Here is a 23397-nt window from a genome sequence, read left to right on the forward strand (position 1 = left end):
AGGCTAGTGGATTTCAGCAATGAAAGGGGGTTTTGGTAGCTTTGGGGTGTCTCTCACAACTTCTGTCTTCCTCAGAGTTTTGTGCTCTCCTGAGCTGCATATCCAATATGATGTAATCCTTTTCTGCAGGTAAAAAATTTTCGGGGAGACCCATGTGTACACTACTGACTAACAAACGATATGAGTTGCTCTATAACTGTGGAATTCAGCTCTTGCATATTGGGAGGCCCTTAGCTGCCTTTGAATGCCTGATTGAGGCAGTCCAGGTTTATCACTCAAACCCTCGTCTGTGGCTGAGAATAGCAGAATGCTGCATTGCTGCCAATAAAGGGGTAAGTAACTTTTGAAAATTCTTCTAAAGAATGGCATGTGGTTACAGAAAGGTAGAATTAATAGCTAAGCTGTGTATTTTGAAGGCCTGATGTTGTAACACCTCTGTAAATCCAGATTAATTATTTTTTGTGTATATGTATTTTTATGTGTTTAATCTGGAGCTGCAACAGGTGAGGGGAACTCTTTGCATGTGATCTTTTTCTCTTCATGCAGCCAAAGCTCATCTAAAGTTTTATTGTTTCCTCACTCATTTGCCACTAAAGATAGAGAAGGATGAGCCTTTGTAGTGCGGGTAGCTTGAAAGTGACAGAGGCTGTGGAAGCAGAGATCAGCCTTCTCTATCCTGAAGCTGTTGGGATCACGGCTGCTGGGGAGCTGAATCTCTAACTGCTAAGTCTTCACCTTCTCCTGGCAGAGTTGGTGGAAACCTGCTCATGGCAGGCATGTTGCATGTCCTCTGGGGCATCTTGTTTTCAGCCTGTTGATCCATATATGAATAGGATAAATACAAATGATAAAATTCAGAGGGCTGAGAACAGGATTATTTGCTCTTACAAGTAAATACTGCACCTAAATAGTACATCTGTGAAATTAAGATATACTTGATTCCCTGTAAAACTGTAATTCACCCCTTAAGTGTGGGGGAGTGATAATGTAATCTGTAATTGCATGATGCTATGCAGTTATTTCCACAATATGCCCATTTCACTCCTTACACAGGATGTGCAGGATGAATTGAACAAGTAGCTATATTCACTCTCTTTTTCCCCCCACCCCTGAATTCTCTGTTTTTCCTCTCTGGGGGGCCTCGGTGCATTTATTTACTGCACACTATCAAAATACTTCCAAATACAAAATTCAGAACTTCTCCCTTGGGAATTTGAATAGTACTCAATATTTTGGTATCTCTATTTCAGAAAACTTAAGATACTCACAACTTTATGGCAGAGGTTTGCTTCTATACCCATTTCAGAGGCAGAGCACTGAAGATTCAAGAGTGTTGGGTCAAAACTGGACTGACTGTGATTCTGTATGTGCTACTTGTCTGATTGCCTGAGTTTTAGAAAGCACATCAAATGCAGGAAGAACAGCTTTCTTCATACTAATTTTGCAATTCTCTGTATCAATCCTACTGGGTTGAAGTCACACATAGATAAAGAAGACACATCTGATCATCTCTAGTGAAAAGCTGAGTATGAGAGAGTTGATTAGCTTAAGTTTTGTGGCAAAACCCCAAAGCTAGGATTCCATTTAGAAGGGCAGTATTTAGCAGTCGGGAAAAGCAAAATTAACAGATCCTTATGGGGCACTTCCCTATTTACTGCAGACTAGGCAAAGTAGTAGATTATGCCAGGCTCCTGAGGTCTTCTTCCTGCTACAGTTAGGATGATGTGTGGTGTACCAGAGAACTTGAATTCATGTCGAAAAACCAGCTTGTTATTCCCTAAATTTGTAATCTTGGAAGCAAAAAATTAACTTTGGATGCCATTAATATTAAAGGCAAAGAGGAAGTGTCTTTAAATTGTTAGATTTTCAACATGACAAGTGAGGCCTTAAAGCCAATAGTGTGTTTAATTTGACCTCACAACTCAATTTGCAATAATATTCCTTTATATCTAAGTATGGATTATATTTATGCTCTGAACACCATGCAGAAAAGCAATTTCATGAAATTCACTAATTTTCACCCACTTTAGTATTTTAGTTCATAAAATATAAATGGAAGAAGATTACCTTTTAAACACCTGCATTTCGAACACCTTTTTGGAAATAGGTGCTTCATATCCAAACTCAGTGTATGTATTTTTTATGTGGCAGTAAATGCTACTATGTCAGTATTTTTACAATAGATTCTGATAATTTTTTTGAAAAGTGATAGCTATTGCAAGTCCAGATTTAGGATAAGTTTTTCCTTACAACTGCAACTCTTTGTCACTGACTTAACTTACCAGTGAAGTTAAGGTGGCTCGTGGTAAAACAGCCAAACAAAGCCCAGTAAATATGGTGTAGAAATAATTCTTGGGACTCACAATTAGGGTACTTTAAGTTTATTTGACCCACAGAATGCGTCTGCATACCCAAAAATCCATTAAACAAGTTAATTTAATGTATTTTTGCGTATGTTGTTGTTCAGTTGTGTGCTCCCCATGGAACAGTTTGAGAGCAGCTTTTTCAAAGAGCATTTTGAGTGCTGTGTAAGCAGAGAGAGAAGATGGCAAGCGTTACAGTGCCAAGTCTGAATGTTATTTGGCAGATCAAATTATTTCTTTTTAGATATCCTGTCAGTTCTTTTAGTATGACTTGGTTCATTGTTCTTTTGCTTTCAAAACAGAGGAGAAACTAGGTCAGTAGGCTATCAGACAAGCTGTCAGAACTAATCTGTGCTTACACAGTCTGCAGTAAAACCCCTCTGCAACACAAAGACAATAGAAGATCCCTGATCCTTCGTTGTACTTTAGATTTAAAACTGTGTCCATTATTCTTATATTTTAGCAGGGTTCAAGGTCTTCTTTCAGCCTTCACTTATTTTGTCGAGCTCTCATTCAATAGCCTTGATATTTAAGCTCTTTTTTTTTTTCCTTTTTCCTTTTAGACATCAGAACAAGAGACTAAAGGTCTTCCCAGCAAAAAGGGAATTGTGCAATCTATAGTAGGTCAAGGCTACCACCGTAAGATAGTCCTAGCATCCCAGTCCATACAGAATGTTGTTTATAAGTGAGTATGTTTTCCATGGGTTATTTATTTGGTTTTTATACCTTTGTTAAGGATATATATCTGTTTATCAGAGGTTTCAAAACCGTTGTGGAATAACTGTTTATTCATGTAGTGAAGAGAGAGGCATGTTAAAATGCTTGGTCAGTCTTAAACATCATTTTGTGCCGTCTCTGTGATGGCCAGCAGAGGGCTTAACTGTGTGTTTATGGTAACTAAGATGAGCATTAAAGCTTAAAATTTCTTTATCTGAAATTTATATTTTCAGATAGCTAAATCTGTTCTCTTTTTCTCACTTAAAATATATATATTTTCACTTATCCACTTTAGAAAAATGCAGGAAGAATCTAGTCACTCTGCCATAAAACTTCAGGAAGTGAAATCAAGAAATCAAGAAATTATGTGGTTGAATCTATTTGGGCATCATGGTGTATTTTCAATATGTAAAAATAACAAGATATTACGTCCTCATAAATTAAACTTGTTATATTAAAACATTATTTAACATTTTTAGGGTGAAATTTTCTCTGCATTCAGATATTTCTGGAGCTCTGCTTTTATTTTTAATGTAGTAGGACTGGTTCTTATTGGTCAACTTCTTTGTCTCTTTAAGTGATGGGCAGTCATCAGCAATACCTGTAGCCAGCATGGAATTTGCAGCAATTTGCCTAAGAAATGCCTTGCTGCTGCTGCCAGAAGATCAACAGGAGCCAAAGCAGGAAAATGGATCTAAAACTAGTAATCAGCTGGGGGGAAATACAGAAAACAGTGAAAGCAGTGAAGCATGCAGGTAAACAGAATTGAATATAAACCTTTCTTTTTGTCCAGAGTAACCCTGGGCTGACAGTCTGTGTCTGCTACTTACCCTGTTTGGCTAGCAGAAAAATAGAACATATTTGTAAATTCTCTTAATAGTGATGGACTATTCAAAGAAATAGTTTAGCTGCTTGTTTTAATTTAAGAATAAAATATTGAGTTGATTCCTCCTGTCCCTAAAAACTTTTATTAAATTAAACACTGAAATTATTTTTTCCCTTGACCATCTTTTTTTCTGTGCTGCAAATGTTGTGTTTTCCCACACCCTCCTGCTGTGCATATTGGTATTTCTCTAATTGTAAGTGAAGTTTCACATGTTACAGTGATCTTGTGTGTGTGTGCACGTGTGCTGTGTACTTGCTTCAATATATATATATATGAATGTCTGGCAACTCAGTTGTAAACATTTCCCCATGATCAAATTTGACATTCATCAGTCTTAGTATGCTTTGTTGTGTTTGCTTTAAAATGGGATACTAGATTTAGAAAGTGAAGTAGGAAACCAGCATGGAGCTATTGCTTAATAAATCATATTTTGCAGAAAAGAGTTTAAGAAAAACTTTTTTTTGTCATTAAAGTTTCAGAAAATGTAATTTGCAGACAGTGCTTGGTAAAGGAAGGTGGTTTAATTTATTGCATCATCTCATACATTCTGGACTTCCTTTTGAAGAGTAACTTTTGATCATAGTCTGCACTCATTAAAGACCATTTTGAGGGGAAATGTTACAATAACTCATCTGGGAAAAGTGTCTGTGATAGAACTTGAGCTACTTAGAGAGTAATGAAAAAACACGCTGGTTTTGTCAGACCTGAGTACAGATAAATGTTAAGAAGATAAGATCCATTTGTCAGAAGGCAGGATTTACTGCACACACACTGTGTCGTGTAGGCACAAGGTGCATCCTCATATGTTGTGGGGTTGCCTGCAGATGGACTGTGGCTAGGGGTTAGTGGCTGTTACTGTTACAACAGTATTTGAAAGCTGTTCTCTGTAATTCTGTTTTTCCAATTACAATCTATCTTGTCAAGTGACCATATGACTTATAAAAGTTGGGGGGGCGTGGTTGTTGGGTTTTTTTGTTTGGCTGTTTGCTTTCGGGTTTTTTTTTCCTTTTTTCTTTACTGAGGTTGGAGGTTGTGATCTAACTCCTCTGGCAAGTATATATGCAGCCCATTGAGATGAAGCTTCTCTGGTTTAAATGGGAGTTCAATTTTAAGCTTTTGGGGCTCACTGAGGGGCAGTGATGAAAACAGAATGGTGGCCCTTACTCAGACAAGACCTCCTTTTTTGTTTTGTGTTGGGGTGTTTTTTGTTTATTTTTGTAGGAGTGAGGAAAGGAAAACATGCCCTGTATGATCCTTTGCTGCCTTCTGCTTTCAAAACCAGATGCTTCTTCAGCTGAAGAAAAGCTAAAGAAAGGACTCCCTCATATCTCCCAGTAGTCACTGCCAATTTCAAAATATCCACAACAAAGGAGGCTGTTCTTGAATTTGTGTGTCACATTCTGAAAGGTTCTCTAAGGATTTGTTCCTTTGGACAAGGGAACCTCTGTGAGGGAACAGTAGAACATACAAGGCATTTGAAGAAAATCACACTAATTAAACAGGATGGTTTTAAAGCAAATCCCACTAATTGAGCAAGCTGACTCTTAAGGCAGATTCTTCTCTTATTCACAAGAAAACAGCAAATACTTTCAGTGGCTAAGGGTATTTTTTTAATCTAATTTTTGGTAAAGGCATGAAGTATATACTCTACAGCAGTATTGAGTATGAATTTCCTTGGAGTTTTTTGCTCTATGTTTTGAATGTTGGAGTTATCTTACCTATTTGTAATAGACAGATGTGAAACTGGTAAATTAAAAAGTTCTCGTTAAGTGGACAGACTCAGTTTCAATTCTGAATTTTCTTTTAAATCTTTTTTTAGACCTTGGTGTCTCTCACTACCAAGATACAGCCATTAGCTGTCTCTTCAATTTTCATTCCAGGAGGTTCTTTCAGCTTATTGGAGGGTGAAGTTTCATACTTCTTAAATAGAATGAATAGTCCCCAAATGCTCCCCCAAAAAACCAAGGTGTAATTTTAAGAAAGTGGAATTTTATTTGGAAAAAAAAAAAGAAAACAAAAAGGACATTTTGTAATAAAGGGTAGCTAGAAGTCTAAAGGAAGCTGTAGCACTTTGTGGGTTATCTTTCTAGAATGTTTATGTAACTAGTTTTCAAGATGTCTAGAGAGAACTAGTTTACTGCTTTTCTTACAGGCTAAAAGAAGAGAAGCTACAAATGCAGCAAATTGTGTCCCTCCAGTTAAAAATGTTTATCCTACATTGAACTTCAAAAATAGCTCAAGGCTGTGAAGAATGGTGTGGGTTGTTTGGTCTGTCAGTCAAATCCTTTCCAGCAAGTGTCCCACTTCTTCCTTCTCAAATAGAATGGTTAGGATAAGAGCATGTGCCTCAATCTCTGAATAACTTCAATTCCCTCTATTTTAGGCTGCAGAATTTTTTATGTTCTTTTAAATAGAGTGAATAAATACACTGACCATTTTTAAATTACTTATTATAATAATACACTGTTTTTATTCTAGCAATAAAAGTCATGAAGGGGATAAATTCATTGCAGCTCCTCCTTCTTCGCCTTTGAAGAAACAGGAGTTAGAGAATTTAAGGCAAGTAAATAATATAAAATATTCACCACTAAATAAGCCTCTTCCTTAATTGTGATTCCTAGGGTTTTTTTGTAGGTACTTGGGATGTTGAATTGTAACTGGTAATCTGTTTTTCAAGTGTGTGTGCTTTCTTTCTTCTGAGCTTTGAATCTGAACAAATAGAAATCATCCAGAATTTCAATTTAGGTAGATCAGTCTGTTTGATCCCACTATTGTAAGTTTGGCATTATATATTGGGCAAAGCTGAAAATACCAAGTCCCGTAAGAGAAAGCTAGAAACCTGACAATGGCTGTTGACATTGGTAGAAAGGGATGGAAATTACTGTATGTACCTTTTCCTTTTAAAGCCATGATAAGGCTAGTTTGGAATTCAGTCCCCACATTATCTGCTTATTGGATGGGAAAAAAAATGAAAGTGGAAAGCAGCATAGCTGCTTTCACTGATGAGAATGGTGTTCCTTTCAGCCAGAATAAATCCATAGTTTGCATAAAATAGAAAGTAAAAATGCCTCTGTCCAGGCATTTGACTTCCTCCCAATGCAAAAACACAGGTAAAATTTCACTGTAGATTCCTTATGTGTTCTCAAAGATCCTTAAACTGCTTGTTTAGGAGTCTGAGTGCTCTCCAGATAGAATAACTCACTTGTGTGTAAATAAGTATCATATTGTCTGGAGCCTCTTTACTTTCCCCCAACAAGATTACCATTTACTGGCAATGTTACTTGTTTCAGGTGGCTTCCAGCCTGTTGAAAATCTCTTACTATAAAGCTTGCACCTGTTTAGAAAAAAGAAATCTGGTTTAAGTTTCCATTATGGGCAAAGCATACAGTAATTTCCTACTTGAACTCTTAGGTAAACACTCTGTTTCAGCCTAACCCCAGGTAACCTATGTTTCATAATGACCAGCTTAACCTTTCCTTTGCTCCACTACGTGTAGCAAATCTTCTTGTACTCATTTAAAAGCACTTTAGGAGGAATCTGTGAGGCGACGTCAGTTATTTATTCTGAAGTGGTACAAGAGTGCGCTACTCCAAATGAAACACGCTGGATTGAAAACAGTGATGTGGGTTGCTTGTGGGTTTTGTGGGTTTTTTCTCCTCCTGACTGTTGAAAATGTGGCTGCCACATGTCAAAATTACGTGGTGTCACTTTGTGATTTTTTTTTTTTTAAATACGTAGTCTTTTCTTTCACAATCAGCTGTTGTTATCTACTGATGAAATCTGACAACATGTCAGGAAAAACCTAGCAATTCAGCAAGCAGTGAGCTGCTTCTGGTAAAGAACTTCATTCATATAAGGAAAGGAAAAGCATTGATTTAAAAAAAAATTTTTTTTCTCTCCTACTACCTGCTTTGGTTTAATCTAGAGGACTACACATTCCTAGAAAGTGTTTCTGCTGAAACTATTTCTAAGCTTCTGAAGATATTTTTGAAAAGCAAAATACGTTACACTCAAATAGTAATCTTGTATATTTATATTGTAAATAGTGTGTTCCTGTAGCCTTGCTCACTAAGGAGCTAAGTGAGAAAATGGAAATTCTTGTCGAGTCGGGGAAAATGAAGAAAAAAAGATTCTGGATGTTGTCAGGGATTATCCTAAGGAATAAGTGTCTGTTCAGTTTTTTCCTGCTAAGTCACTGGACTGAAAAACCTGCTTCTAGAACTGAAAAGGGACTGTGAATGCTTTTCTTGGATGATTTTATACAGTTGCGCATCCTTGTAAGAGGTCAAAATGCCTGACTTAACTTTGCCCCTGAACAGTTTTTAAAAGCTAAAAATATAATCTAGAAAATGTTTACATGTCCTATATATTGCTTGGTGCTTGTACACAAATTGGTTGAGTGGACTATTCTCATAATAAGCAGTAATTCAACTGCAAGGTTTTAAAAGCAACAAGCAGAAGTCTGAGGAGACCAATCATTGCTAAGAATTTATGCATTGGAAGTAGAAACTCCAGATTTTTCTTCTGAGTTTGTTCTAAACAATTTTCCTCGCTGCTTCTTATCCTTGGACAAGCATGTTGTCCTGCTCTGCTCTCAGCCTCTGCTATGTTCCACACACCACAACCTAACACTGTTAGGATGCATCAAGAGTAAAGAAGTTCTGGTAGATCACAGTGCTACATTTGGAAAATTTTGTGGATTTTATTGTAAAAGTTGAGATGGACAGCAATAGACCTTGTTGTAGTCATTCTCCCTAGATTGAAGGTCTTTGTGTGAGAACCTTAATTTTTCCCCTCAAAGCAGATAAAGGAATAATTTGATCATTCATTTTCTCCACACCCAGTTTTGCCTCAGTTACCCATTTAAAGGTTGCAGCGGTCTGTTTGTCCCTGTCACAATACTAGAAACTTACAATGATTATCACTCACAGCTGTTTCACTCTCTTCTCCCTCACTCTTAGCCACTGTGTAGTTCTTCCCCATCTCCCCTTTGCTGGTGCTGAAGTTCCCTTTGGAGTAAGCTCAGTCTGCATTCTGTATTTCTTCATATTTTGTATTGTTTGCCTGTGTTGAAACATAAAAAGTAAATAGTTTCTATCCATTGTTGGGCTTAGCTATATGAAATTTTTTCAGATTAGTGATGTTCTCTTGATGGTTTTGAAGTGTCATTTTTGGTGCCTTCATACTAAGTTTTGAAGAACTGGATTTGCTCTGACTTGCCATTTCCCTGAGAAATAAGGCAAGTCAGAAACGGAGTTTGGGTTCCATAAACTTGCAGTCTGTGTGGGCTGACAAATCTTGTTGCCTAAACCTACACAAGAGGCTGTTTGACATAATCTGGCAGTTTAAAAAAACATTTTTCTATTTCCTTGTGCAAAGGCAGTTTTATTTAGGGCATGCGGAGGCTCGGTGATGCTGGAAGTCTGCCGTGCTCAAAGGCGACCTGTGGAGTTTTGTCAGAATCCTGACTGGGGTGAAAAACTAGTTTGTCTTTTCCCTTGTGGTGCAATTCTTCTGCTCCGGTTGGCTGTCAGCTCTCCTGAGCATTTGGTTCAGCCAACTCAACAGTGGATCCAAGTGCAAGAACACAACTGCAGGGGGAGAAACCTGTATGTTTTCCTCTTCAGATGGCTGTTGCGGAAGGCTTTTGCTAGCTCTTACGTGGCCTAAATAGTGACTAGTCCTTAGAGCAGAGGAGTAGGTTTCATCCTGTTGTGTGATTGGAGCACGTCTTGTATTCGAATTTACACTTGCAGAAATAAAAATAGGCTTTAAGAAAGTTGTGGGAAGTGTAAGACACATTGCTGTAAAGGGCAGTAGCAACCAACTCCGCAGGCCCTGACTGAATACCTGTCTAAGGGTATTTTGCACTAAGGGTGACACTCAGCATCTCTACTGATTTAGAAGTGTACTTCCTTGAGGCAGAGACAAAAAGAGGTTAGTTAGAAGCAGGCTGTTATTACAAAAATTTTGTTTCCCCATTCCATCCCCCTCCCCAGTCACAACCTTTGAGAAATGTTTTAGGTTTGGGACTTGAGCTGGGGAAGCTTTCCTCTCCCTCTCTCAACCTTTTGTATGTGTTCTGATTTGATGTGACATCTGGGCACGGTGGAGAGGAAGTGGGGGGTAGGGGGAAACACTGGAGAAGTTTCTTATCCTGCTTGTGCATAATTAAGGAGCATGCCTCCTGGGAAAGGGGAATAAAGGCACCCCAGGTCCTGCCATGAATTACATGACTTACTGCTGGACCGAAAGCGGGCTTGACAGTTGCCAGAAGGTTGGCGCAATAATAGCCCGCCGACCAGCGGGAGAGCCGACGGCTCTCCTCCCATCACTCCCAACGTGTGACCCCACTCAGAGCATCCACTTGTCCTCCCTGGAGAAGAACAGAGTCCTGCTCACAGCAGGGCATCATGGGCAGAGGCTTGTGCCCTGGGGACAAGGCAGCCTGCACTGAATGATGTTTTACCAAGTGGAAAATATCCCCAAGAACAGTGTTTGGTGAGGGGGGGGGAGCTATTACAAAGTGTGAACCTTGGCCTAATGATGGCATCCTGACGAGGGGTTATTGTTTGAAGATGGAAAATGTGAGTAGTTCAGATTTCATTAGATGAACTGCCAGAGATTTTCTGGTTTTGGAAAGATAAGCAAGTCTGTGATGGCAACGAAATGCCATGGATCATTCAGAGTCTTGGCACAGGGTTACAGCTCTCAACTGAACACAAAACTGGAAATGCCAAATTCTCCAGTGTTTGTCTCCCTGTGTGCAGACATTGTACAATAGAAGAGTGAAATACATTACAGCTTAATTGATAGCTACTGTGTGTCTGTAGATTGTGTCTTACAGAAATCTAGAAATCTGCTACTCTTCTCTACAACAGAAGGTGAGGGCAGAGGAGTACAAGTGAGAGTCCAAGGCAAGACCAATAACAAGAGTGTGAGAAAGGGAAACTGTCCATGAGAAAAATGACACATGGTGAAGTCCATCTTTTTTTAGTCTGTTATTTATGATGAAAACTGCAAGATCTTACTGAGCACGCAATGGTGATCCTTGGTTTATACTGGTAGAACAATTGAGCCCATAAATAATGAACACTAACTCATTTACTTCATAGTTAGATGGGAAGTCATTATTGAAAGTTTGATTTATTTCTTTAGCACTAAACAAAAAAGAAAATTTAACAAGTGTATTTGGAATCACAGAATTCTCCATTTAACCTAACAGCTTCTCCCCCTCCCCTTTTTTTTTGTCTGTTTCCTTCCAGGTGCTCGATCCTTGCGTGCAGTGCTTATGTGGCTCTGGCTTTGGGGGATAATCTTATGGCATTGAATCATGCAGATAAACTTCTACAGCAACCAAAGCTGTCAGGGTCTCTTAAGTAAGTCTGGTGGGGTCATTTCTTCTCCCTCAGCCCTGTTTTTTTGCTGGAGAGTTCTGAGTTGAAGCTTCCAGTGTCTGTAGTTGCTTGCCAATTCTGTATCTGATGCAAAGAATTGCTTGGCCTGCTCCTGTTCTTGTTGAATCCCTGACTAAGTGTCCCTTGACACGCAGGAACATGAATTCCCTCCTTTGTGCACGAATTCCACATAATTTGGAATCTACTGCTTCTGTTGCTGTTTCTCCAGCTCTGGGTCCCATGCAGCAGCAGGACCATTAGGTCTCTCTTGTGATTCACTGTAGGGTTGCATGTGCTTGTGTTGGCCCAGCACAAGGGGCAGGGATGTGCAGCTGTGGGTAGCCAACATCAGCCCAAACCCACGCTGCTGAAAGGTCACTTATGAAACTACAGCCTCAGAGGGGAAGGTTTGCTCAGTCACTCAGGGTACCAGATCTTGTGTGTGCAGGACTTGTCACTTCAGCTGCGACTGCTGCTTATATAGGTTCCATTCTTCGGTTTCCCTTGTTCACCTCTCATTTGGCACTGTACTTTTTTGAAGGATATTCAAAGTGCATTCTTCTTCTACCCCCCAGTTCTCATACAGCTCTACAAATTCAAAAAAGGCAACTTTAGCCCCATCCTTCTGACTTTGTGCATTTAACACACAGGAAAAAATATAGCAGAGGTTTTTACAGTACTAACAGTTTTCAAAACTGGTAATGTACTTGTGGAAAGCAAAGGTAACTCATGCTTATTTTTATATGCTGGCACCATGCTCTAAACTGGTCCATGCCAATTAAATTCTTTGGCTCCTGTTCTTGACACTACTGCAGGAGCTCATGCTTTTGCACAGTCATTGTATTAGCAGGATCTTTGAGGAGTTTGCAAGGTAACACATAATTTTGTGTTACCATTATGTAATGAAGGAAATGCTAAATGACAGGTTTTTTGCAAAGACAAAGAGGTGTGTATCTAGGTCCCAGGAAAATACATTTTTATTGAATGTAAAGTCATGTAACACTTTAAATTGTAGATATATTAATATTCTGGGGTAGCTTTTCTTAATTCTGTGAGTAAAGCCACACCAAGGTACTTTCACTGTGGAATGGTAATTCCTGTGCATGGATGAATTGTCATTATTCAGGTGTTGTTTTTTTTAATAACTTTGGTGCCTAAAAGCAGTAAATGGTAGAACTGGGTATTACAACAATACCTTATGAGCAAGTTAATTTCCATGCAAGTGTTCCCAGTAATAGTTCCCATGTGCTCACATTAAAAACTGCATTGCTTGACTCACATAACAAACTGTGGGGATTGCTGTGCTGACATTTGTACCCTAACCCTTCGCTGTTGTAGGTTTCTTGGGCATTTGTATGCAGCAGAAGCTCTCATCTCTCTAGACAGAATATCTGATGCCATCACTCACTTGAACCCTGAGAATGTCACTGATGTTTCCCTTGGGATCTCTTCAAATGAGCAGGATCAAGGTTAATGCATCCACACTTCATTATAACTGGTTATGCTTTCAGCTGCCTTCCTGCTGTAACTTTCTAGACACAAATATAATGATGATTAAGACATTTTGTTTTAAGACCTGTAGGTTATTGCAGGGTGGGGGAGAGTGTTGTTTGTGGGTTTGTTGTTGTGTTTTTATTTTCCTGGCTTCAGTTCCTACTTTGTGTTTTGTGTGTCTTTTCCCTGTTTGTCATTCCTCTGAAATGGTTAATTCTGTAGCATCAATAGGACTGTATATTGTGGTATTCTGACTTGTTTGAAGGAAACTTTGGAAAGCTGCTTTTGTTAAATGTGCTATTATGGTTAAGTTTGGGTTTCATACCATCTCTTTCACCTTTTTGGTCTTTAAACCAGGCTTTGCATTGGAATCTACCTTAGTGTGATACAGGACTGGGGAGAACTTAGTTATCTGTATCTTAGTCTTCTTTGCGAGAGTGTGTATTCTGTAAGAGGAAAGTACTTCAGAACCCATCTGTATAGTGAAGTCTACAGAGCTCTGATTCCAGTGACGTGTCTGCAGTTTAACTTCCCTATACTCATCTGCAAATCTAAAAGCACAACACTGAAGATAGGAAGTCTTAAATGACATAAACTCTTGAGCAAACTGATCTGTTTTCCCTCTTTAATGTCAGACCATGAAGAAAGCAGAAAATTTGTATCTTTGTATTATTTTTGTAATAACCTTTAAAAAAGGTCACAGAATATGATGGGGTTTGTTTTTGGTGTTTTTTTTCTTTGCAGGGTCTGACAAAGGAGAGAATGAGGCAATGGAGTCTTGTAAGTACCAACCACTGTATTCAGCAGAGTACAAGAACTTACTTGGCCAGTTGGAATAGAAGTGTAAGAGAAAAAAGATTTTTACTTTTTTTTCATTGCAGCTGGCAAGCAGACACCACAGTGTTACCCCAGTTCGGTCACGTCTGCACGAACAATGATGTTATTTAACCTTGGAAGTGCTTACTGCTTGAGGAGTGAATATGACAAAGCTCGAAAGTGTCTTCATCAGGTATGAAAAACAAATCTCAAGGCACCTTTAGGGAGAAATGTACTTCCTTAAAAGTGCCATTTAGATCACAGCAAATTCTGGTGATTTCATAGCCCAAGTTTATTTGCAGACTCTGCTGAAATGGTGGTTTTCTTCTGTCTTTATGAAGCAGTCTCTATTAGAAACAAAATGAAGAATTCCAAATTTCTTACTTGTGTAAAAAGTTCAGTACCACTATATGCAGCATTTTCTTTTCCTTAGGTCATATCAGAACAGTGGAAGGTGACTAAGGAAGCCTTTTCATGTTTTCTAAGTTTGCCGGTTTATTTGGGGTTTTTTGTGGTCTTTTTAATGGTCTAGTAGTAATTGTTATATTTCAGAGAAGGCTTTTTCCCTAGTCATTTAATAACTCACCATCAGAACTATTGTCTTCAGAGCTGTGAGAACAAACTGCAGTTCTGTTCCTTGTCTGCCTTTTGTCCCAAGAATTCTCAAGTACTGCTTTTGAAATGCTGTCTCCACTCAGCCTGTGTCACATCACTTGGTCCTTCTCATGTCTGGGACCTGTCTCTTTCAGTCATGATGTTTCTTTTTGCAGCCATTCCTGTCTGTCAGGAAGACTACTTGGATGCATTGTTGAGCTACCAACTGAAACAGCAGCTTCCAAATTATTTCACAGTAGTTGTGCATGTGAACAGATTCAAATCCTTGAGGCTCTCAGCTACTTAGGGCAGTTGTCTGGTTCTTTTTCTTCCTGAGGCTTCTTATGATGAGGCAGGTGTCTGTGCTTGGGCTCTGTAACACCTGTGTAGAGCCCAAAGGAGTCCAAGGCCAGCCATGGATGTAAAATATAGTGGGGCTCTGCATCTACAAATAATTCATTGACTTCATAGCTGAAAAATGGTTGTATATGGAAAGCTAATGAATGATTGTTGTTAACTTTGATGCTGAACTTTGGAGCAGTGGAGGTTACCTTCACCTGTCACCTCACCAGGAAACCACACTAGTCTGGCCCAAGAATTACAGATCCATATGAACACAAGCACACAGCAGATGGTCCTGCTAATTAGTGTGAAACAATCTTGCTATGTAGAGAATCTTGTAGTCTCTCCTTGCATGCTTAAACCTGATGGAGTGTATTAGTTTGAAAAAATGTGATCTTAGTTAATGAAGTGTTAGTTTATTACCTAAGATGGTGGTAGCAATCTTGTCAAGGGGCACTTTGTTTGTGCTGATCTTTCTCTTAAGCACTTTTTCTCCCCACCCTCTTCTTTTTCAATAAGGCTGCTTCACTGATCCACCCCAAAGAGATCCCTCCAGAGGCCATCCTGCTGGCTGTGTATCTTGAATTACAGAATGGTAAGTTGGGAAATGTTCCATCAACCTAAATTTGGGATACAAAGGGAGGAGGGCAGTAGTCATCATTCCTACTCCATCTAGAGTTGTGCCAGTATTTTGAATGACACCCTTTAGGCCCTGCCTCGGCTCCATTTTACACTGCTGTGGATCCATGCATGTGCACCTTCACTTCCATAGTTTATTGCCATCCTGTTCTCACACACTCCAGACTTCCTAAACACTCATTTCCTGAGCTGAAGTTTTCTATACTTTGTGCAGAAGTCAGTGGTCTCGGATAGGCTCAGTGAAACCCTTGATGAGGTTTATACTAAAAAGAGGGTTTGGAAAGCTTCCTCCATTGAAAGGCAACCACAATCCAGGTTTCCCAAAGAAGCCTTGTCAAGGCCTGTGTAGCAAGTATGGCAGCAAAGCTTGTAATAATGATAACTGTCTCTTCTAAAATGCTTCCTTTTGAAGGTTCACTGTGTTTGTATGAGGGAAAAGCTCTGCATAATGGGAAACTGGAAAAGTTGCACTTGAATTCTGCAGTGTGAGCAGACCTCGTGCAGCTGCTGGTTGAAGCTGTCTCGGTTGTGGACCTGTGCCCCTTGAGGGGCACTTAATATCCAAGTGTTGTGAAATGTTCTGTGTGCCTGCTCCCCTTCAGTGATGTTGCATTGCAGGCAGGCGGAGGATTTGAGCATTTGCATTTGGAATTGAGACTTCTGTAAAGTTTGTCTTACAAGGATGTCTCTAAATTAGAATTTTGGGAACCTTTATTTCTGCAACAACGATGTACAGAGCAGAAGAGAGTAGGAAGTGGGATTTACATCCCTCACCTCCTTCCAAGTATATAACGGAAAGAGGCTAAAGACATTTTTCGTTCTATAAATGACAACAAAATGGTGCAGCTCCTCTGAAAAGAAAACTTCAGTGAAAAAAAAGTATGAGGGAGGAACACTGTCCTCAGAACTCAAGTGTCTTTTCTCCTGTAATTTTACAAGTTTAATTTTTAACGAAGAGTAAGTTTTCCATTTATATTGGTGGTTATTTGATGGGCCATACATACGGTTGAAAATCATATTTCTTTTAAAAACGTTTTGTCCCCTTGGCATTTGCATTACTGCCTGCAATGTCACAGTGTGAGGGCATTTTGTGTGAGAGCTAGAGCCTCGCTGTGCAGCTGGGAGAGAGAAGAGGTGTCCTTTGGGAAATTAGAAGGCGCTTTGGCATCTTCCAGCTCTGAGGTAAAAGCGTGATGTCTTCAGTTAAGGATAGGTGGACTCAATCAAAACTATTTTCTTCAAATTTACTGTTGTCTACTGCTTTTCCTGGCCATGTCAGCATTTCAGTGGAGAGGAAGGACTGCTGCTGTACCTGGCCTGGGCCCAGGGCTGGCTCATCAGCTCTGTCCCTGAACAGTAATTCATGTGTTATAAAATGGTATTTTGGGTTTTTTAATTGAAACTTGTCTTGTAGGTAACACGCAGCTGGCATTGCAGATCATCAAGAGGAACCAGCTGCTCCCTTCTGTGAAAACACTCTCTGACATGCGGAAAAAGCCTGTTTTCCAGCCAGTCCACTCACTCCAGCCCATTCAGATGCCAGCTTTCACCACTGTTCAAAGGAAGTGAGGTTGTGCTTTAACCTGCTGCTGCCCTGATCATGAGGGCTTGGGATTTTGTATATTTTTTTAACCTAGGACACCTGAATACCCAAATTGCTGGAGTGTGTTTGTTTATGTAAATTTTTAATAAAAGATGTAAACCAAAAACTTGTTTGTAAAGGTTATTTCATGAATGATGGGAGGTTGGTAGCTGCTTTGAATGGGAGTGGTAGTTTATTTACCAAAAAAAAAGGTTATCCAAGTGTGTAATTCAGCTCTTTTTGAATAGAATAAGAGGGGAGAGCAGTGAGTGGAGAGAACCATCTACCTGAACTAAAGTCCTGCTGAAATAGCAGCTGAACTATTGTGTTGGCTGCTGTTTTGACACATATGAGCCATGCTCTTCCTCAAAGAAGAGGGAACCTGTTTCTGTTGGCCTTTTAGTTTGGTTTGGGTTTTTTTTTTTTTTTTCCTCTCCCTGGTTTTCCTTTGCCCAGCAGAAACATGTAATGGTGCAGGTACAGTGGAAGTGTGTGCCTGGCTATAAGGAAAAAGTTGGGTTTTGTTTTGGCTTTTTTTTTGTTTGGGGTTTTTTTGTTTTGTTGCTTTTGGTTTCTTGGGGGTTTTTTGTGTGTGGGTTATTTTTTTTGTTTGTTCATTTTATTGTTGTTAGGTATGGGGTGTTTTTGGTGGGAGCTTTTTCCTTTTTTTTTTTTTTTTTTTTTGTTTGGGTTTTGGCAGTTTTTAAATCTAGTTTCCACTGTAGAGGAATACTTTCTTTCAAAAAAAAAAATTCTGCCTTTTACTCAAACGAAGATAGCAGCATAATGAAGGACCCTCCTCTGGGTTACTTAGTGGGAGCACAGGAGGGGAGGGGCCATCCTACCTTGGGACTTAATGCAGGCATAAGATAATTGGAGCCCAGCAAGGAGCCCAGCACTTCTCAGAGTCCCTCCAGGGCTGTTTTGTGCCGTTTCAGCTATCCTAATAATCTCCAGCACAGAGCTGAGCTTCCACCTTATCTCCCTGTGCTGCTGCTGTTGTACTTTGCCTCCAGCCAGCACCAAGGTCACTTTTCCAAGCAGCACTGGGCTGTGGGGCCTGCAGCTTCTGCTCTCAGTAACGTGAGTGTGAGGTAATGCAGTGTCCAGGAGAAGAAGGCAGCAGAACAGCCCTGGGTTTCTCTCTGCCATCTTGCAGAAACCAAGGGACAGAAACAACAGCAAGTGTATTAAAGTGCGAGTTGTGGAGTGTGTCTCCAGCAGGAAGCAGTCCAGCAGCAAGCTTGAGACCTGCACTCTCCCTCGTGTCAGGTAACTGCCTGCGCTGCTTTTCAGTCCTTTCAGAATAACAACCCCGTAGCTGCCTTTTCCAGGAACTTTTCTATCACTGCAGAAGGTACAATGCACCCCTGGCCTCAGGTAGGGGCAAACAGTTTAGAAACATTAGGAATAAAAAAAGTATCAGGAAAAAGTAGGTAGCCATCACCTTTCTGAAAGACGGAAGAAAGGGAGCGGATACATCCGTTACGTCAAAGTAGATTGACTGATTAAATACAAAAGGTTCGAGATGCTCCCTGTGTGGTCCCGGGCCCTGAATAGAGAAGATTCCTCCCCGCCCTTCCCCGCCCCCCCAGGAATGCGGGGCATTCACATGCAAAAGATGCTCTCGCCGTGCCCAGGCTCCATGACGGATGCAGTTGTTTCCCAGATAAGGCACATCTTATCGCAGCCGCATTTGCACGTGAGCCGCAGCCTTCGGCCCCAGCTCTCCCTGCCCGTTCCTGTGCCCTGAGGCGGCTCAGCCCCCACAGCAGCTCTGCCGCTTCCCCCCTGCCCGTGGCACTGTCTCGCACAGAGGGATGGATGCTGGCTGATGACGGCTTTCAGCTTCCATCGTTCACTATTAACAGAAAAGAAAAAATAAGTATCAAAACACATCAAGGGAGGCAGCAGCCAAGGACCTGGCTTCTCCCTCCAGTCCCTTTTCCCTCAGTTGCTTTTAGTCTCTGTTAAGAAAGAAGTGAAGGTCAAGTAAAACTGTGAACTGTCCTTTGATGGAAAAAGGGGGAGCATGAGCAGCCCAGGCGCAGCAGTGGGCTAAGTTAGTAAATGCAATAATGCTTATCAGTTTGGTTTGGGCTATTTCCTGAAGGAAAGGGCGCCTGTCCCTATCCCCCCACTCTCCCCTTACCTCCAGGATCTTCCTCTGCAGCCATGCACTGGCTCATATTCCCACAGCAGGAAAAAGAGGGTGCATTCCCTTTTTTCCCCCACCACACACCATAAGCCTTGTCGCTACCTCAGCACTGTTCCTGCACCATGGCCCTGCACCACTGCTGTTCTCTCTCGTCAGAGCCTTTAGCTCCGCCCATGGCCCTGGTGCAAGAACAGCACTCATTCAGCAGCGTCCTAAGCCAGCTCCTGGTGTTCAGTGAGCTGCGGGGTTCCTGCTGTCTTCAGGAAGAGGGCACACAGGAGCCAAGGGAATACAGAGTAATAGAGGAAGCTGGACAAGGTCACCTGGGCAGCCTTTGTCCCCACCTCCACAGGGCCTTCTCTCTCTCTCCCTCCCTCCCACTTGAAATGAGCTCTGTACTGCTGACCTGCTGCCAGCTGCTCCAGCAGGAAGAAAGCAATGGCCTGGTGAAGGATTTTGATGAATAGAGCACAGCATGGTACTGAGAGCCCTACAGTTGTACAGGCCCAGAAGGCATCTTGGCTTTGAAAAGCTAAAGCAGCCAGCACTTCCAGAGCATGGAATCCACCTCCACTGCTACCCATACTGGGAATTCAGTCAGCGGCTTTAATTCTCAAACCTTCCTTAAAGAGCATCTTCCTATGCTCACCATTTCTTTTTAAACATTTTCCAAGGTAGTGAAGAAAGAGGGCAGCTTTCCACTCACCCAGCTTTTGTTGACAGCCTGCCCTGTAAGATGCCAGAGACACCTACTGAATGTTCTGGTGGCTTTGCTTTACACTGCCATGCAGAAGAAGCATTCTTTCAGTTGCCAAGGTGAAGGAATGGAAACCTAGAAATGGACCTGAAAAAGTTAAACCAGAAACTTTCTGGCAAAACACTGGAAAAAAAGCATGGCGTTTGAAACAGTGAGTTCAATATCACAACTCTTTCCTCCAGCCATGACAATGAGGACTTTTTTCTAACAGCACAGACAATGAAGAGGGGCTTTTTCTTTTTTGCATCCTCATAGAAGAGAAGACTTTTTCTGGGTAGTAAAGAAACACACACACACACACAGAGTTGCCATGAAAAAACCTCACATTTATTTGATTAAACAAAAATAAAATAAACTGCATAGGAACATTTTAAAGTCCAGAGAGACACTGACTTTGTTTTAAGGCTGCCAGTAGCTGATACATCGTCTCCTTGCTACATCCTTCAGCCTTCCCTATGGACCACAAAGATACATTCAGAAGCCTCCATTAACACAAGGGTTCTAACATTTTTTTCACTTATTCTATGTAAAAGTTTGCACATAACCTGTCATGCTTTCTTCTCTGCAGTACTCAACATCTGACAAGTAAAAATTATATCACTTTTTGTCCAAGTAGCAATGTGATGCCCTTTTTGGAGCATGGCAATTCTTGTCACAGCCTGGCTCATTTTCAATTAGATACAAAAGCTCTGAGCAGCTCATTAAAAGCAGAGCACTGTCTGTCCTCCTGAGGTACTTTATTATTGTTAGGAGAGCAGCATGATTAGTCAACTAAAGTAGAAAAGAAATAACAGAAGAGGAAACCAAAAAACCAAATCAACTCAAGATGCCCAACATCCAAAGAATGACAAGATCAGCCTGGATCCCAATGCAAACTTGCACCAAGGCAATGCTACTTATAAATCAGTAGTTAAAATTTTGTAAGATGGGGCATACATCTACAGCCAATTAAATGGGGGGGGGGAAGAGGAAAAAAAAGCATGTTTGACATTGGTTTCATGGGGCTGAGCTTCATTTTGTTCCAGGCTTGCAATTTCTATTTGAGTTAAATCTCAGGCAAGTGTTCAACACCCTCAGCTCCTCCAAGGACCTGTGCACGAAGTGAGCAGGGCATGACAGGTAATGCACAGTACAAACAAGAGTCACAGATGTAAGAAACCCCCACCAACTCAGGTGACTAAGCAAACCTTACAAACTAGTTAAAAAACTCCTAGTCATTTTAGGGAAAAAAAAAAAAAAAACAAAAAACAACCAACCAACCAAACCTAAAAACAAAACCCAGAAACAGGCATCTCTCCCTCTGAAGGAAAAACTACTACATTGTCTGAAAAGTACTCTACAAACCTATAAAAGGACTTTTTTTTTTTAAACTAGTTTGGTAGTTCAAAAGGAAGTTACTTAACTACATCAGTACACAGACACTTAACATTCAGTCAGTAAGGCTCCATGAAAAGAGCTTAAAAAAATTATCTACCTGAGTTTGTAAGTTGATACAATCATTAATAGAAGGTCTAAGACCATGCAGGTACACAAAGCATTTTTAGAACCATTATTGGTTGAACAATGATGGAAAAAGATGCCAGTCTGGCTTGTTAACCCGTAAGATCACTTAGAGACATCAATGTACATTTCCCACCATAACATTTACCAAACCCAACACAGCCTATTGTTATTAGGGGTCTCCTGTACCCACTTCTGCCACCCCTTAATATGAATTGGGGAGGAAAAAGGATTTTTTTTTTTCCCCCCAATAGAGTAGTCTGAAAATGTGCTTCTGCAACTTTACTCCACAGGTAAAACAGGGGGTATGTTGCACGTCACTACTAAACTTGCCTAAAACCCCAAGACACTGGTTTTAAACTGCCTCTCCTGAGTGTGTCTGAATCTAAGCTGCCCTCCAGGAATAGGAACTTGATTGCTTTGTCATGGTGGAAAAAATCCCATTGAGTCAAGCAAGCTACTAATACAATCACCAAGTCAATAAAATAAAAAATCAGGACCTTATTCCCTTCAAGCATTTGGTATAGCATTGTGTTTACAGCAATCATAACACCAGTCTTCTCAAACAGGACACATTGGTAGGCATGCATAAAAGTTTTTCTCTTGTAGAGAGAAGACCTAAAGGTCTTACGGACATAAGAACACTGCAAATGAACATGAAATATGTCACGTCAGCCAGTAGTGTCATAATACTGAACAAAAGTTTACACTTCCATACCTCGTAGTGAAACCAGAACAAACTCAAAAGCATTTCAGGTCTCAGTCCAGTTTGCCAGAACATTTGGTTCTATTTACAGATTCTCTAGTGAGGGCAGCTTAATATCTCCATAGGCAGGCAGCAAAAACAAAAGCAAACAAAAGCAAGCAGTCACCACATAGTACACACTTAGTATCTCTGTTTCAATTAAAATGCTTTTCCAACAGGCAGGATGAATCCTCCCCCCAGGCAGATTCTCAGCTATTTCCCAAACCTGTCTGATGCTAAATTGAGGTAGATGATTTACTTCTGCAAAGTGAGGTAGAACTTCAAGCAAAAGATAGTGGCATCTCTAGTTGTGCATTTTGTACCACAGCAAACGGTTTCAAACTCCCAAGAGACCAAAGGTACAGTATTTGTCTAACGCAAGTACCAGTGTTCCTTTTTTATACAGTTCCAAACTGTTTGTCTAAATATCTCTACTTTAAAATACCCTATTACCTTTTTGGCACCATTTGGCTTACACTCCTTTAAAAAATAAACAAAACTTTGGCACAATATTTTTTTAAACTAGAACTGAACAAATAAATCTTATTATCAAAGTTATGGCAAGATGAGCCTATAAACCTGCTCTCTTCAGAAATTAATTTTGGTTTAACTGTAACATAACAAACGGGGCCTACTCTCCTTCAATTCCAAGGGAATGCCAAATCCAAGTGACTTGTTCTTTCTCCCAAGTTGGTTATGTCTGGCCCTAACATGCATTAGTTTTCAGGTGTTATCTTCCTTCCCTTGCTTTCTTTAAAAGTTTAAGGTTTATGGACTTCCTTAAATAAGTTATATTTAAAAGGTACTAAATAAAAAGGAGTGAGTTATCTGAAGGACCTGCATTATCAAGTACTGAATCTGCTTCAGCTTGCTACTAAAATTCCTGCTTAAATAATTCTAAGAAAGGACAAGATTGCTTTATATACCCAAACCAGCCACACTGATTGCTGATAACATTTTGTCAAGCAAAAGGTTTGCAGAGAGCCACTGGTTTAACACGGCATAGAGAAAATCCTTTGGGAGTTCTAGTAGAAGACAGCTCTGTCACCCACATTTGCTGTTCCCCAACGAAGAGGCACACACTCACTTCACCCTTCTCCAGGCCATTTCCCCTAGTTAAGAAGGTTACTCTGAATGCTTGTTTGGTTTGCAATCCAGCTTCCAAGCCTTGCTTTTCCTCTCTGCATGCATGCAGTCATACTGGGGCATTAACCTGAGAACATGCATGGAAAAGCAGAGCAAGGTTTGAATCTCATTTAAGTATATTACTTTTTAATAAGCCCCTATGGGGCATCTGATGTTGGCATTGTATATTAGCACTACTTTTTTCATTGCATATAAAACACTCCATTTTATAAGCTACACTACCACTTTTCAATGAGACCAAGTGTGCTTAGCACTATTTAT

At 40.3% G+C, this 23397-nt stretch overlaps 1 protein-coding gene across 1 annotated transcript in view; it reads left to right on the plus strand.

The window, feature by feature from the left end:
• The window catches only part of CNOT10 (CCR4-NOT transcription complex subunit 10), a 33148-nt gene extending 16200 nt beyond the window's left edge, over positions 1 to 16948 (plus strand). The window contains exons 10-19 of the mRNA XM_082298587.1: positions 130 to 332; positions 2927 to 3048; positions 3659 to 3835; positions 6445 to 6525; positions 11232 to 11345; positions 12702 to 12832; positions 13602 to 13637; positions 13739 to 13866; positions 15129 to 15204; positions 16663 to 16948. Coding sequence (XP_082154713.1) covers positions 130 to 332; positions 2927 to 3048; positions 3659 to 3835; positions 6445 to 6525; positions 11232 to 11345; positions 12702 to 12832; positions 13602 to 13637; positions 13739 to 13866; positions 15129 to 15204; positions 16663 to 16817 — 1223 coding nt within the window. The 3' untranslated portion in view covers positions 16818 to 16948. The remainder of the gene's footprint in view (positions 1 to 129; positions 333 to 2926; positions 3049 to 3658; positions 3836 to 6444; positions 6526 to 11231; positions 11346 to 12701; positions 12833 to 13601; positions 13638 to 13738; positions 13867 to 15128; positions 15205 to 16662) is intronic.
• The last annotated feature ends 6449 nt before the right edge of the window (positions 16949 to 23397 follow it).

This window comes from Coloeus monedula (assembly GCF_965178545.1).
Source record: "Coloeus monedula genome assembly, chromosome: 1".
NCBI classification, from domain to species: domain Eukaryota; kingdom Metazoa; phylum Chordata; class Aves; order Passeriformes; family Corvidae; genus Coloeus; species Coloeus monedula.